This window comes from Camelus bactrianus, chromosome 22 (genome assembly GCF_048773025.1).
Source record: "Camelus bactrianus isolate YW-2024 breed Bactrian camel chromosome 22, ASM4877302v1, whole genome shotgun sequence".
NCBI classification, from domain to species: domain Eukaryota; kingdom Metazoa; phylum Chordata; class Mammalia; order Artiodactyla; family Camelidae; genus Camelus; species Camelus bactrianus.
In genome coordinates, this window is record NC_133560.1 from 13,775,443 (window position 1) to 13,789,901 (window position 14,459).

At 46.7% G+C, this 14,459-nt stretch overlaps 1 protein-coding gene across 1 annotated transcript; it reads right to left on the bottom strand.

Moving 5' to 3' along the window:
• Positions 1–8,992: 8,992 nt before the first annotated feature.
• On the bottom strand, positions 8,993–11,672 carry FBLL1 (fibrillarin like 1). The gene has a single exon (XM_074350311.1). The coding sequence runs from the start codon at positions 10,074–10,076 to the stop codon at positions 9,108–9,110; it is 969 nt and encodes a 322-aa protein (XP_074206412.1). The 5' UTR covers positions 10,077–11,672; the 3' UTR covers positions 8,993–9,107.
• Positions 11,673–14,459: the final 2,787 nt, after the last annotated feature.

Here is a 14,459-nt window from a genome sequence, read left to right on the forward strand (position 1 = left end):
TAGTAGAATGCAAACTCTGAGAGCAAGGATTTTGTAAAGTCGTGTTCACCTGTGTATTCCCGGTACTTGGCACAGAGAAGGCATTCAGTGAAAATACGCGAGTGAATTAATTGTGGAGAAAGTGTCCTTATCGATCTCGTCTGCCTGTGTAAGGTGGGAGTAACTGTAGATTTTCCCCACTCTCCTCCCCAACATCAGAAAGCACAGGTATGCGGTTCAGACCATCATGGAATTTGCCTTACGTTTATTAACACGTGGAAAGCTTTGCTTTGCCTTGAAATGAGGTCAGAAATGCACGTCGTCCGCAGAGTGGTTCCTAGATGTGCTGTACGGGAGATGTGCCAGAACACGTGTGGTGCTTTGGTATCACTCTTCGCTCGGGGTTATTTCACACGTGCTTCCTCTAAACCAAAACTTCATTTGTTTTTCGTAAGTCACGCCTGTTAGCATTATTGCTGTTTAAAAAAAAGCTTTGATGATCTTAATATGTGAGGAATTGGGTTGGAAAATTGACCTCTTGAGTTTTCAAACTGCACGATTGCCTAGACGCCAGGCGTATCGGAGTGGTTGAAAACGTGAACACTACCGTGTGACCTGCGAAGTACATATCCTTTCTGTTTTAAAATTTCAGTGAATAGGAACTAGGATGAAAAAGTATGAGGCGGTGACACAGCGGGGAGATGACCGGCGGGGGCGGGAGTCCCGGGCTCTGTAGTGGAGCCCCCCGCGTGTGCGGCGGGCAGCCGGGTGTGCGCCCCGGAGGAGCACGGCCGGGCCTCGCGCCGCGCGGGTTTACCGCGTGCAGGGCTTCCTCCGCCGTGGGCAGCACGGGGCCAGCTCGAAGCTCCTCGTGGACTTTCAGCTGCCAGGAGGGCCGGGGCCCCTCGCCCCCCAGGTTGTTCAAGGGTCAGCTGTGGTTGAAGGCTACACACAGAATGAGGGTCTGAGTGCTTCATGCTAAACAAATACGTTCCATTCCAGAAGCAAAAGAAACAAAGGTCTTATAGTGGCTTCTATACGCAGAACTATGTAAATTTTGAAAGCAAGATGTCTCTTCTTTTGACATGTTCCTCAATTGAGCGTATTGTGTATTGAGCAAACACTGATGTCTCTGCATCTAAAGTCTGTTGGTCTCTTCCTATGCAAAAACCTTTATAAACTCCTATTTTAAGATATTCCTATACTTCCGATTTTTGAGGGTTTTTTAAGTTTGGTTTTTGTTCTCTTAAAATAAACTTGGAAAACTCGTCTCATCTCTGGGACTACCTCCTTTACATTAAAAACTTGTATTTAATGTTGCTTCCCCCCCCCCCCCCCCGAGGTCCACAATACAACCCAATACTCAACTTACGTTTAGATAAACAAGTGCACGTCTCTGGCCAGGGCTTGAAAGGTAGCCTTTATTTACAGTTTCTGAAAACAGTAACAAAGATTACCAAAACCATAAGGGCATGTTCTCCTAGAAGAACCCAATTTGTTCCTTTTTCTCTAGCGAGAGTTTGGAATCAGCTACCCCCAATTTCTTTGGTGGGGGAAAACCTAACTTTTAGCATATATTAAACACGCCATTCAGAAAATTCAAGGGCATGAACTTGAAAAAGGTAACTGAATACATATTACATAGGGTTGCTTTTTTTTTAAGGTATCATTTTAACTGATTGACTAAAGAACCTTGATACCTATGTTTTCAGGTCAGGTTTTCAGGATAGCTGTTTGTAATACTACAAAACCCTGCAGCGAATTTGTAACTGACTCCTGAGTTTTGTTTACTTTTGGTTTGGGACCTGTTTTATTTTTTGTAATAAACTTTATTAAGGTATGGTTTTAAGTACAATATTTGATTATACATTTAAGTAAATATAATAAATTTGCACACCCATGTAACCACCATTCTATTTCCTTCATTCCAAAAGTTCCCTTGGTTTCTGTCCTGGTTGATCCCCTCCTGACCCCATCCCCTGACAACCACAGATCTGCTTTCTGTCACCAGATTCCATTTTATCTTTTCCACAGCTGTCGTTAAAGTGGGTTCACACCGTATGCACCTTTATTTCATTTCCCAACCCTCTAGAGCTACTATAGACATACTTCAGACATATTGCGGGTTCATTCCAGACCACCACTGTAAAGCGAGACATGAATTTTTTGGTTTCCTAGGGAGTATAAGGATTATGTTTGTAATACACTGTAGTCTATTAAAGTGTGCAAATTATGTCTAAAAAATGTACATACCTTAATTTTAAATACTGCTAAAAAAAAATGGTAACCACCATCATCATCCAAGCCTTTAGTGAGTTGTAATCTTTTTAGCTGGTTGGGGTCCTGCCTCAGTGTTGATGGCTGCTGACTGATCATTTGGTTGCTCAAGATTGGAGCGGCTGTGGGAATTTCTTAAAATAAGAACAATGAAATTTGCCACATTAATTGACTCCTTCTTGAATGATTTCTCTGTAGCATGCAATGCAGTTTGGTAGCATTTTACTCACAGTAGAACATCTCTCAAAATTGCAGTCAGTCCTCCTAACCCCTGCCACTGCATAATCAGTTATGTTTATGTCATATTCTAAATGCTTTGTTGCTTCAACAAGCTTCACAGCATCTTCACCAGGTGTAGGTCCCATCTTAAGAAACTACTGTCTTTTCTCATCCATAAGAAGCAACTCCTCACCCACTAAAGTTTTACCATCAGATTGCAGCCGTCCAGTCACATCTTCAGGCTCCACTTCTCATTCTAGTTTTCTTGCCGTTTCCACATCTGCAGTGACACCCTCCACTGAGGTCTTCACCCCTCAAAGTCATCCACGCAGGTTGGAATCAACTTCCAAACTCCTGTTAACGTTGCTATGTGGACCTCTTCCTGTGAATCACAGACGTTCTGGGTGGCATCTGGATGGCGAACACAGTAGCCACTCACACTTGCGTCACCGTGTCCTATTCCCTCTCCTGATTCTGATTATGGAATTTATAGTTCAATTTCTGACGTGTAAGAAAACTAAATCACTGACATTCTATTTTTTCCTGGATTCTTTTTCCATAATGCTACTTTAGTCCGAAATCTTCCCAGTGCTGTAAAGGAAAGAAGGCTATCTTGAATCTTAAAGAGACATCCAAATAAAGCTGGAAAAAAATCGTTTTAATTAACAATTTTTTAAAAAAGACTCTTAGTCTAAGAGCACACTTCAGATTAGAAAAGCCCTAGGATTTTTCACACACCAAGAGCCAGTGACCCGGCAGGTTTAGGCATCGAGAATCCAAGAGTTAGAAGGAATCTCAGACTGCTGATTCAAGCTCAGGATTTTACAAGGAGGAATAAGGCTCAGGGAGGTCAATTAGATTGACCCACGTCACACAGCAGGTTATTAATAGAACTAAAACTCAACCCTAGCTCTCCTCACCCTACTCGTCAGTGCTTTTTTTTTTTTAACCTCTTCCTTTTGGGCAAGTCGTATATGACACTAGAACGCTATCTAAATAAAATTTTTAATAATTAGGTTATAACATTTAAACAAGGAAGAGCAATCAACATAGAAAAACTGAAAAAACTGCAAGTACACTAGAAAATCATAGAAAAAAGTGCAAATATCTCCATGAACAATATATGTAAACTAAATTTGCCAGTTCAAGGAAATTGTCTGATTGGGTTTAAAAGGGGGAAAAAAACACCTGTATGCTTTTTCAAAATTGATGTTAAAAGAACCTGGACAGTTTGAAATAAAAAAGGAAAAAAAAGATCAGGCCAGCGCCGAAAGAAAACTTATGTAGCTTTATTAAGACAAGCAAAGTTAACTTGAAGACAAATGCCATCATTAGGGATGGGGTCATTATGTAATCATAAAATGAAGCAAAAAGACGTAACAGTTTAAAATATGTATGTAAGTAATTAGAGCTAAAAAAATAGCAAATAAAGGGAGGGACAGACCTTAAAGACATTTTCACTCCTCGCCTCCCCCACCTCGTCCCCTCACCAGCTGCCTCAGGGTCCATAAAATGCTGGGTCCTTTTGTTCGAGGTCTCCTTCAGCAGTGAGAGGACCCCGCGATGCTCTGGCCCGCCTGACCCTGGGTTGGGGCGCCTTTCCATGGGGGGGAATATAGAACAGGGGAATTGGTGCCTTCTCCAGTTTCAGCCTCTTGCTTTTCCCACCACAGTAAGTGACTGAAGACTGAACGCTCTCATTTTGGGCTCCTTGCCTTTTGAGCTACTCCCACAGCCCGCAGCTCAGCGCTCTCTCCCAGCTCAGCTGAGCTCCTTACGAACAAACACTGTAGGCAGAGTTCAGTCAGGGGTCAGAGGTGGGGGGAATATCAGTAACTTTGTCTTCAGCCACAGACATCAACCCTCCTCCTCTTTGGAATCTCAAGGAGCAGTCTGGGCTGTCACAGGCGCCCCGCAGAAAAGCTCGGCTGTCTGAGCAGTTATTTAAAGTACTGTCCTAAGGCTGCCTTTCCCAGCCGACGGCAACAGTGGTTTGGGGCTTTAAATAGTGGCGTCAGCCCTGGGTCAACATCAGAATCACCTGGGAGGCTCACCAAACACCAGCGCCAGGTCTCCTTCCCCCGAGTGCCTCTGGTTTTAGTTTCACTGACTTAGAGAATGAATATGGTTCTGCTCCAGCTCTGTCACACCTTGGGTGATTCCTGCCACTTCCCTGAGCCTCGGCTTCCTCGCCTGTGATATTGGGGGTAAGGACACTTGCCTCCCAGTGGTACTGTGAGGAGTCAGTGAAACAAGGTGCCTGGGAGCACCTGGCACGGGATCCCTGCACAGTAAATGATGTCTCCATCAGATCAGGAATCAAGAGGAATTTCCCGAGAGCCTAAGGGCTGAGAAGATGACTTTGAAGAGTTAGTATTGCCTCTTTAAGGAGGAAGAGTTTGGAAGGGTGGAGAGGCAAGGGGGCCACTCTCGGAGGTGAGCGACTGGGGCCCCTGCCATGGGCCTCATACTTTTTTTTAATTAATTAATTTGTGGGGGGGGGGAATTAGGTTTTTATTTATTTTTAATGGAGGTGCTTTTTAAAATTAATTTGGGGGAGAGGAGATAATGAGGTTTTTATTTATTTATTTGTAATGGAGGTACTGAGGATTGAACCCAGGACCTTGTGCATGCTAGGCACGCACTCTAGCACTGAGCCACACCTCCCCACCGGACCTAGTACTTTAGAAGACAGCATTCTGGCTTTCCTCTGTCTGCACCTTGCCCCAGAGGGCAAGGAGTCCACAGGGGCCAAGCGCCATGCCCCCTGGAGCCCAGGCCCCCACCTTCTAGACCGCGCATGAGGCACTAGGAGCCCAGCCTGAACAGCCCAGCTCCACTTCCATTTTCTGTCCCAGGCTCGTCATCCTGAGAGGGGACCATGCTCCCAGTTTGCAACTCTAGTCCCAAGGGGCTTCAAGGAGGCTGTTTGAAGGGGCAGGGGTCAGTTCTTTGATTTGAGGACAGGGAGTCTACAGACATGCCTGTGAGCCCCTTCAGGGCGTAGGTGGGCAGAACCAGGGGTGGGAAGAGGAAGGGGCGGACCACCGGCCAGGGGCGCTCAGGCACTCCCTGGAGCTGGTAGCGGGGAGGCCAGTGTTAGTTTTACAGCTGATGTTAGCCTGAACGTTCACGTTTCAGTATTTCCTGGTATGTTCTCCTTACTAATTTTAAAATAATACTTTTTACAGTCAAATAAATGCTTAGCTCTATGCCTGGGACATCATAAGTGTTTGATAAATACAAGCGTGGCAGAATCCAAGTGCAGCTCAGATGTGCTAAGGCCTCGTGCTCGGTAGCAGGATTGCGGCTGGGACGGAACCTGCCAGTTGAAAAGAAGTTAGTTTCTTCCGGTTTAAAACAGTCCCTTTTGGCCAAAGTCCTCATCTCCCCCCCTCCCCGTTCTTTCTCCCCTCATCCTGAGAGGCATCGCGGCGGCAGAGGCTGACGGACATCGGGGTGAGAGTGAGGGTCGGGGTGTGCTCTTCCCGCTGGCTCCCGCTGCCTCCCGCTGGCTCGGAGTCCATCTAACCTGGTCTTTCAGCATCAGCCTCCTGCCTCACTGCACCTGCTGGGCTGAGCTCAGCTGCGGCCAGTTTCTCTGAACCTCAGCAGGAAATTCCACCCAGCTCCCAGCCCTTGAACCAGTCCCCTTAGAAGCCCAGCTAAGTTCCCCCCGCCCCCGCCCCCTCCCCTTCCTCCGACACACCCCACAGCCTTTGTGTTTGCTGTTAATTCTCAGCTCCCTTGTGATCTTACACTGACTGTAAGAAGAAAGGTGGCAGGAGGGGACAATATGCGGAGCTCTGTGCAGGGACTTCAGTTGCCCATTGCTCCCCTCAGTCAATTCCCTAAAGCCAGTAAGACGGGCATTTCAGCTGGAAGTTCTCCAACAGCTCTAGCCTTATGGGCTGCATTGTGCTTCCCCATATTACAAATATTGAAGCCCTACCCCTCAAATGTTATTTGGAGGCTGTGTTTGGAGACAGGGCCTTTAAGGAAGTAATTAAAGTTACGGGAGGTCATAAAGGTGGGGCTGTAATTTGATAGGACGGGTGTCCAGAGATCGCTCCCTCTCTCTCTCAATCGAAGTCTCTCCTTGGGCACACAGAGCAAAGGCCATGCAAGGACACAGGGAGAAGGCAGCCACTGACTGACAAGCCAAGGAGAGAGGCTTCACCTGGACTTCCAGCCTCCAGAACGGTGAGAAAGTAACTGTCTGTTGTTTAAGGCATCCAGACTGTGGTACCTTGTTATGACAGCCCCAGCAGTTTAAGACAACTCGAGATCCCTATTTAATGCCTTTTGGGATCCCAAGCAAGCCAGGTGCCCCCTGTCACTGCTACCTGTTTCCTGAACCTCACTACCCACTACAGTTAGTCTCGTGCTTTTTTTCCCTTGTCCTCCGACACCAGGTGTCACCTTCCCTCCTACATTCCCTTAGTCCTTCCTCCCACGTTGCTTTGGGACTTGCCGTGTTGTCCCACTGGCCCAGGAACCCATCTGCTGCTCAGGGACATTCTTCAGCAGGTTTTTTTCCATGCCATTTCTCCACTGATGGTCCCACTTCAAGCAGCTTCAGACATGCTATAAACAGAGATGCAAATCTCTGTATGTGGGAATGTTCGTATCAAAGAAAGAGGCCAAGTTTCCCCTGCCCTGTCCCTGATCCTGGGAGACAGATACCCGGTAAGGAGGCTCCAAGGGTTCCTTATTGAGGCTGAATTGGCTCTGAGGAAGGGCTGGACCCTGTAAGATTCTGGAAGTGATCTTCCGGTTTCCAGGGGGTCCGTTCCCATCCTCAGGGTTTCATCCTAGCAATGAGTTAATTAGCCTCGTATTGGAGAGCAGGTTTTTCAGAGTAAAGGAACCAACACCACAGACCTCAGTGGAAGGCCATAGATTTTGTGCACTTGATTTCTGGCTGTAAGCCTGGGGAATCTTAAGCAAGTCATGTCATCTCTCTAAACTGCAGCTTTCTCACCTGTTAAGTAGGAATGATGATCCTTGTTTTGCAGGGCTTTAATGAAGATTTCACGCTGTTCATGGAAATGCCTGGTTCAGGGTTCCGTAGACATTTACTCCACTCACTCTCTTCTTCCTGAGTCAAGTCTGGCCAACTAATCTGAACTGCAGCTCCCCTCCTCCACTGTGTGTGTGGTGGGGAGAAGTGGGTGGCTTCTTTTAAAAATTTGAGGGGGAGGGCGTAGCTCAGGTGGTAGAGTGCTTGCCTAGCATGCACCAGGTCCCGGGTTCAATCCCCAGTTCTCCCTCTGAAAATAAATAAATAGACAAATCTAATTATCTCCCCCCGACACACACCAAAACTAAGGAAGCATGCCTTCAGAAACTGCAGGCTAACTATAACCTGTGTCCAAGCACATCTTTAGGAAGCCAGACTCACTCTCCAAATGGCGCATCAGTGAGCAATCTCTCCCAGATGAAATGTCGATGGCCTTGGCAATTGGCAACGGGGGTTTCGTGAATGTATGAGTGAATGAACAAATGAAAGGCCTTCTGAAGGCCCGGTTTGGGAACATGCCCTGCTCTCCTGGGACCGCTTGCTCTCCTGCTCCCTCTGGACTGGCGTGGAGAGCCACGAGTGAATGTCCTGAGAGCAGCAGCTCAGGGTCTGGAGGAAATGCCTTTCAGAGACAGGTGTTTTCCAGAACTTCTTCTTCCACTTGTTCCTCAGCCCCTTGGCGATGCCACCTTGGGTGTGCTATGCCTTGTACTTTGTGAGGTGGACTCAACATCCTGCCTCCCTGCCTTGTTTTGCTGTTTTGAAATCAAAGGAAAGGGTGGCACAGGGAGATGGGAGAAAGAACACAAAGAAGCCAGAGAGCCCTCCCTGCTGTGTGTGTGTCCTTGTGTTGGGACTTGAGGTCAGCATGGGCCGCGTGAGGGGGAGGTGAGATCCCACTGGGGTGCAGGAAACAGCAGTGGATTTAGAGCACAAAACACTGACTTCTTTACTAGCTGTGTGAACTTGGGCAAACAGTTTACCTTCATAAGCCCTGTTGCTTCGCATATAAAAGGGCAATGGTGACTAAGCCATCTAGGGGCTGGTGTCATTATTACACATACTAAGGAATGCAAAATGGCTTACTTGAAGAATAAAGTCCTAAAGATATATATAGAGAGATATTGCGGTTAGGATTCTGCTTGGACTCAGACAGGTTGGGAGTGTTTGACTATATTATTGTCCATCAATATCCAGTGCCACTCCCCTGAGTCAGGCTTGGTCATGTGACTTGGTCAAAGTGTAGGAAGTGCCCCTTCAGTTCCAAAGAGGACTTTACAGGCTCATTAACACTCCCCCCGACCCCGACTCTCTTCCCCACCTCTGTGACCAGGGGCCCTAGGGAGTCAGGACCCTGAGTGGATGGAACAAGCACCATTCCCAAGCTGTTCCGTGATGGGTCCCTAATACCAGTCGTCTTAGCCGTTTGGATATTTTAGGGGGCTGGATCTTTACAGCAGCAAAACCGAATCTGGCTTCACTGATACACCTGGGTGCCATTTCTTTACACCGTTTAATAGAAAAACAACACGCAATGAAAACATATACATAGTAACACTGAACACAGCGCAGCCTCGGGGAGATCTCAGGGACAGCCCAAGCTGGGTTGCTACTTGCCGCCGCTCTTCGGAAGGGGCCGGTAGACCCCGACAACCACAGCGTGGTCCCTCTCATAGGGCTCCAGGGTCAGCTGCTCCTGGGGCTTTAAGTTCTCCTGCTGCAACTTCCTCACCTCGGAAGCAAACACCGCCTCGGCAGATGCGGTGGAGTCGATGCAGTTGGCCTTGATGGAGATGAGGAAGTGGCCCCCGTTACGCAGGAAGGTGTGGGCGTTCAGAGCCACGATGCGGGACTGGTCGGGCTGGGCCACGTCGGCGAAGATCACGTCCACCATCCCGATGAGCATGCGGTACTTCAGCGGGTGCCGGGCATCTTCGAGGACCGGGATGATGTTGGTTCGCTTCTTGGCCACGTTGACCAAATCGCGGCCGGCACGGTGGGAGAACTCGACTGCGTAGACCAGGCCATCGGGACCGATGATGTCGGAGACGTGGGACACGGTGGTCCCTGAGGCAGCGCCCAGGTACAGCACTTTGGACTTGGGCTTGATGTGAATCTGGTCGACCCCGCCCAGGATGGCAGCGGCCAGCTTGGAGCGGAAGGGGTTCCACGTGCGGTATTCCTGTTTCACGCCGCCCTCGGTCACCGTGACCCGGCGCTCGCCGTATACCGACTGACCGGGCACCATGTTCAGCGTCACCAGCGCGTCCTCCGCCCCGCGATAGATGAAGACGCCCTCGTGCCGGTGCGGTTCCACCGACACCAAGTTGGCGCCCTTCCTGCGGCGGTTCTTGCTCTTGGCCACCCCACCGCGCCGCTGTCCGCCGCCCCCGCGGTCCCTGCCATCCCCGCCGCCGCGCCCCCGGCCCCGGCCGCCGCCGAAGCTGCGTGCCCGCCCCCCGAATCTGCCCTTGCCCCCCGCCCCGCCGCTATTGCCTCCTGCTCCCTTGCCTCCTCCGCCGCGACCGCCGCCCCCGCGGCCGCCCGCCCCGCCCCCGCGCGAGCCCGCCGACTTCATGGCGCGCCCTGGGCGCCCAGGTGGTTGGCGGCGGCTGTCAGGGATTACTGGTGGTGTGGGGAGGTTGTCAGGGGTTACCGGTGGCTCCCAGCCGTTGTCAGGGGCCGCCGGTACCTGGGGGCGGTTGTCAGGGGTCGCTGGTGGCTGGGAGAGGTGATCAGGTGTCGCTGGTGCCTCCGGGCCGTGGTCCTGAGGCTGGACGAAGGTGGGCGGCAGCAGTTGCCTGCTGGGTTAGCCACGCGGGCGGAGGGAGAGAGATGGGCGGCGGTGGGGACCAGCTCTACTGCAGTTCCCGCATCCCCGGAGCCGCCCTTTGACGCAGCGACGGGCGTGATTGCATCACACCCGCTATGGCGACCCTGCAGTCCCGGAAGCCCCCCTTCCCAGCCTGCCTGCAGACACAGCCTGCTCCCGTGTAATGCTCCCCCCTCCCCCTTTCCGCATCTTCTGCTTTCAGAGACCCCTGGCACTTCTGAGACTCAGGGAAGGGGGAGTCTCCTTGGCAAGAGAAGGCGAGGCGAGCATCATCTTCAGTCCTTGCTGTGCCACTTGCTTGCTGTGTGGTCTCAGGAAGCTTACCTGACCTTCTCTGGGGGTCCTGTCTGAACTTGGGCAAGTTTCTTGACCTATCTGGGTCTCACTATCCCATCTATAAAACCCAAAGCTTTGAAAACTATAAAAGCTTTGTTCTGGAGCACCACATACACTTGCCCCAGTCCTGGTGCATGCTAAGTATTCTACAAGCATTAGCTTTTCTGTTTTTTGTTCTTTTTAATGTATTTCTTTTGGTCAACTTTTCATTGAAACGTACTGCTGTCAGAGCTTTTGCCACCTGAAAGTGGCCCTGGCCCTCCTTTACAAAGTTGATGGAAATGCACCTTGGTACAGATATTCTGACAAACCCTTAAACAAGGTACCTATACTTCCACTTAGGTATTCCACTTTGAAGATTTCATCCCAAAGGGATGATCCCAGCAAGAAATGGTCATTAGAAGGAGAAGACAGAGAGTGGTGATGGAAGCAGAGGTGATGATCAGCATTAACATGGAGTCTTGGCAGAGGTGAGATGAAGGAGACTGACCTAGGAGTTTTTAGAAGACAGAATCCACAGGACTTTCTGCTAGACTGCGTATAGGAAGTCAAAAAAAGGAAATTCCAAGCCAGGGATTGCCAAAGGACAGTGGCTCCTCTGATGTGGTTAATAGCCTGCAATCCGCAGCCCTGGTTGCTATCTGCCTAGCTCTTCTTTTCCATCAACTGTGCTAAATCCCAGAACTTGTTCTGGGAACACTGGGCAGCTAGAAAATATTGATTCTTCAGTGTGAATGGGACACATAGGCCAGAGCCCTAACACACGTCGGCAAAAGCCAAAATCTCATGTTTATTACTGTATTCTAGTCTGTGTTTCAGAAATCTGCTCTTTCAATATGCAGCATTTTCTTGATCATTAAAAAAGAACCATTCGGTAGCACCACGGACAGCAAAACAGGTGGCAAGCGCAGGCTTGCACGTTCTGTGAGGACCACGGACAGCAACACCAACTGGGGTTGTTAAAGCTTCCAGGGCTGGCTTTGGGGTCAACCAAGAGCCGGGGGAGATGGTGCAGGTTGTTGTAACCAGACCATCTGTCCTCCACAGCAGCTGGACCATTCTGCATTCCCACCAGCAGTGTATGAGGGTTTCAATTTCTCTAATCCCTACTAACACTAATTATTTTGGGTTTTTTTTTTAAGACTAAAAAATATATACAGCCAATCCCAGTGGAAGCTGTGAAAACGTGTCATTGCTGTTTGCATTTGCATTTGCCTAATGATGCAAATGATGCTGAGTATGTTTTCAAGTGTTATTAGGCATTTATATATCCTATTTCAAAAAATTCAAGTATTATGCCCATTTGAAAATTGGATTGTTTGTATTTTGGTTATTTATGTATTCTGTAAGAGAATACATAATGTAATGTGAGATCTTTATATTCTAGACAATACATTCATCAGATTATGCTTTGTACATATTTCTCCCATTATGTGATTTGTCTTTTGACTTTTTGACAGTGTTCCTTTGATGCATGAGTTTAGACATTTTGATTTAGTCCAAAATTATTTTTCTTTTATTGTTTAAGAAACCATTGCCTAATCTTCAGTCATAAAGATTTACATCTATGTTTCCTTCAAAGTTCTGTAGTTTCAGCTCCTTAGATTTTGGTCTTTGATCCATTTGGAGTTATTTTTGGTATATGATGTCAGGTAGGGGGTCCAAAGTCATTCTTTTGTACTTGGTTTATAGTTATTCCAACACCATTTGTTGAAAAGACTTTACTCCATTGCATGGTCTTACTACCCTTGTTGAAGGTCAGTAGACCATAGACTATGGGTTTATTTCTGAACTCAATTCTATTCCATTGATCTATCTGTCCTTAATCCAGTTTCACATTGTTTTGATTATTTTCAATTTGTATTGTTTTGAAATTGGGAAATTGTGAGTCCTCTGTTCTTTTTCAAGGTTTTGTCTAATTAGGGTTTCTTGCAATTCCATATGAATTTCAGGATCAGCTTGTTAAGTTCTACAAAGGAGTCAGTTAGGATTCTTCTGATCAAGAATAGGCTCAATCTAGATTAATTTGGGAAGTACTGCCATCATAACAATGTTAAGTCTTTGAAACTATGAATATGAAATGTCATTCCATTTATTTAGGTGTTTTAAAAACTTCTTCCAACAGTATTTTGTAGTTTTCAGTGTACAAGTCTTATACTTCCTTGGCTGTATGTATTCCTAAATATTTTACTCTTTTTGATGCCATCATAAATGGATTTGTTTTCTTACTTTTTGCATGATTCATTGCAAGAACAGGAATACAACTAACTTTTGTGCATTGATGTCATGTCCTGAAACCTTGCTTTCACAAGCTGTTAGTTTTTTGTGTGTGTGTGTGTATGTGTATTCTTTAGGGTTTTAAATATATATATATAATCAAGTAATCTGTGAAGAGATAATTTTACTTCCTAAGCTGAATGTGTTTTGTATAACTGACCTGGCTAAAGCTTCCAGTAGCAAGCTGAACAGACCAAAGCTGACTTCCCTATCTTGCTCCTGATCTATTGAGATGCTCATGTAGGGTTTCCCCAACCCCTTCAAATGATTAATAGGATGTATTACTTTATTTTCAAATGTTAAGCCATCCTTACATTCTGTGGACAAACATTTGCTCATGATATAGAATTCTTTTAATACTCTGCTAAATTTGATTTGCTGACACTTAGAAATTTTTTTCTTTTTCAACTATATTCATAAGGGATATTGATCTGTACTTACTTTGTGATATCTTTATTTTAGTATCAGGGTAATACTGGCTTCCTAGGATGAATCAGGCAGTAATTCCATCTGGAAGACTTTGAGAATTGGTGTTAATTCTTCTTTAAAGGTTTGGTAGAATTCAGAGACACCATCTGGCTCTGGCAGTTTCTTTGCTGGAGGTTTTTAGTAGAATTGATTCAGTCTCTTGTTCCAGGCCTATTCAGATTTTCCACTTCTTGAGTCAGTTGTGATAGTTTGTGTGTTTCTAGTTTTTATATTTCATCCCTGCCTAATTTTTTGGCATGCAATTGTACACAGTCTTCCATTCTCTTATGATACATTTTAGTCTATAAGGTTAGTAGTAATACCCAGTTTCATTTCTTGTTTTAGTAATCCGAGCTCTTTTTCCTGTCAGCCTAGCTATAAATGTTTATCAATTTTATCGATATTTTCAAAGAACCAAATTTTGGCTTCATTTTCTCTATTGTTATCCTATTCTTTATTTCACTCATCTCCACTCTAGTCTTTATTATTTCCTTCCTTCTGCCTTCAAAATGGTAACTAACTAGGGAAATAAAAGTCAAAACTGAGATACCACCTCACACCCAGTGGGGTGGCTACAATTAAAAAACAAAGCATTGACAAGTATGGAGAAACTGCAACCCTTTGTACTACTGGTGGGAATGTAAAATGGTACTGCTTCTGTGGGAAACATGGCAGCCCCTTGAAAGACAGAATCACCTTTTGGTCTGGCTATTCTGCCTCTGGGTACATACCCCAAAGAACTGAAAGCAGGGCCCTGGAGAAAACTGTATATGCATGATCACAGCATTATTCACAATAGCCACATGTCCATCCATGGGTAAATGGGTCAGCAAAATACGACATATACATACCATGGGAATATTATTCAACCCAAAAAAGTATGGGGGGAGGGTACAGCTTAGTGCTAGAGTGCAGGCTTAGCATGTACAAGGTCCTGGGTTCAATCCCCAGTACCTCCATTACAAAATAAATAAACCTAATTACCACTACCCCACCCAAAGAATTAAAATGTGCAAAATCAATAGGAGTTATTAAAAAAAAAAAAAA

Coding starts and splice junctions, on each gene's coding strand:
- FBLL1 (XM_074350311.1), bottom strand. CDS start 10,076: ATGAAGTCGGCGGGCTCGCGCGGGGGCGGGGCGGGCGGCCGCGGGGGC.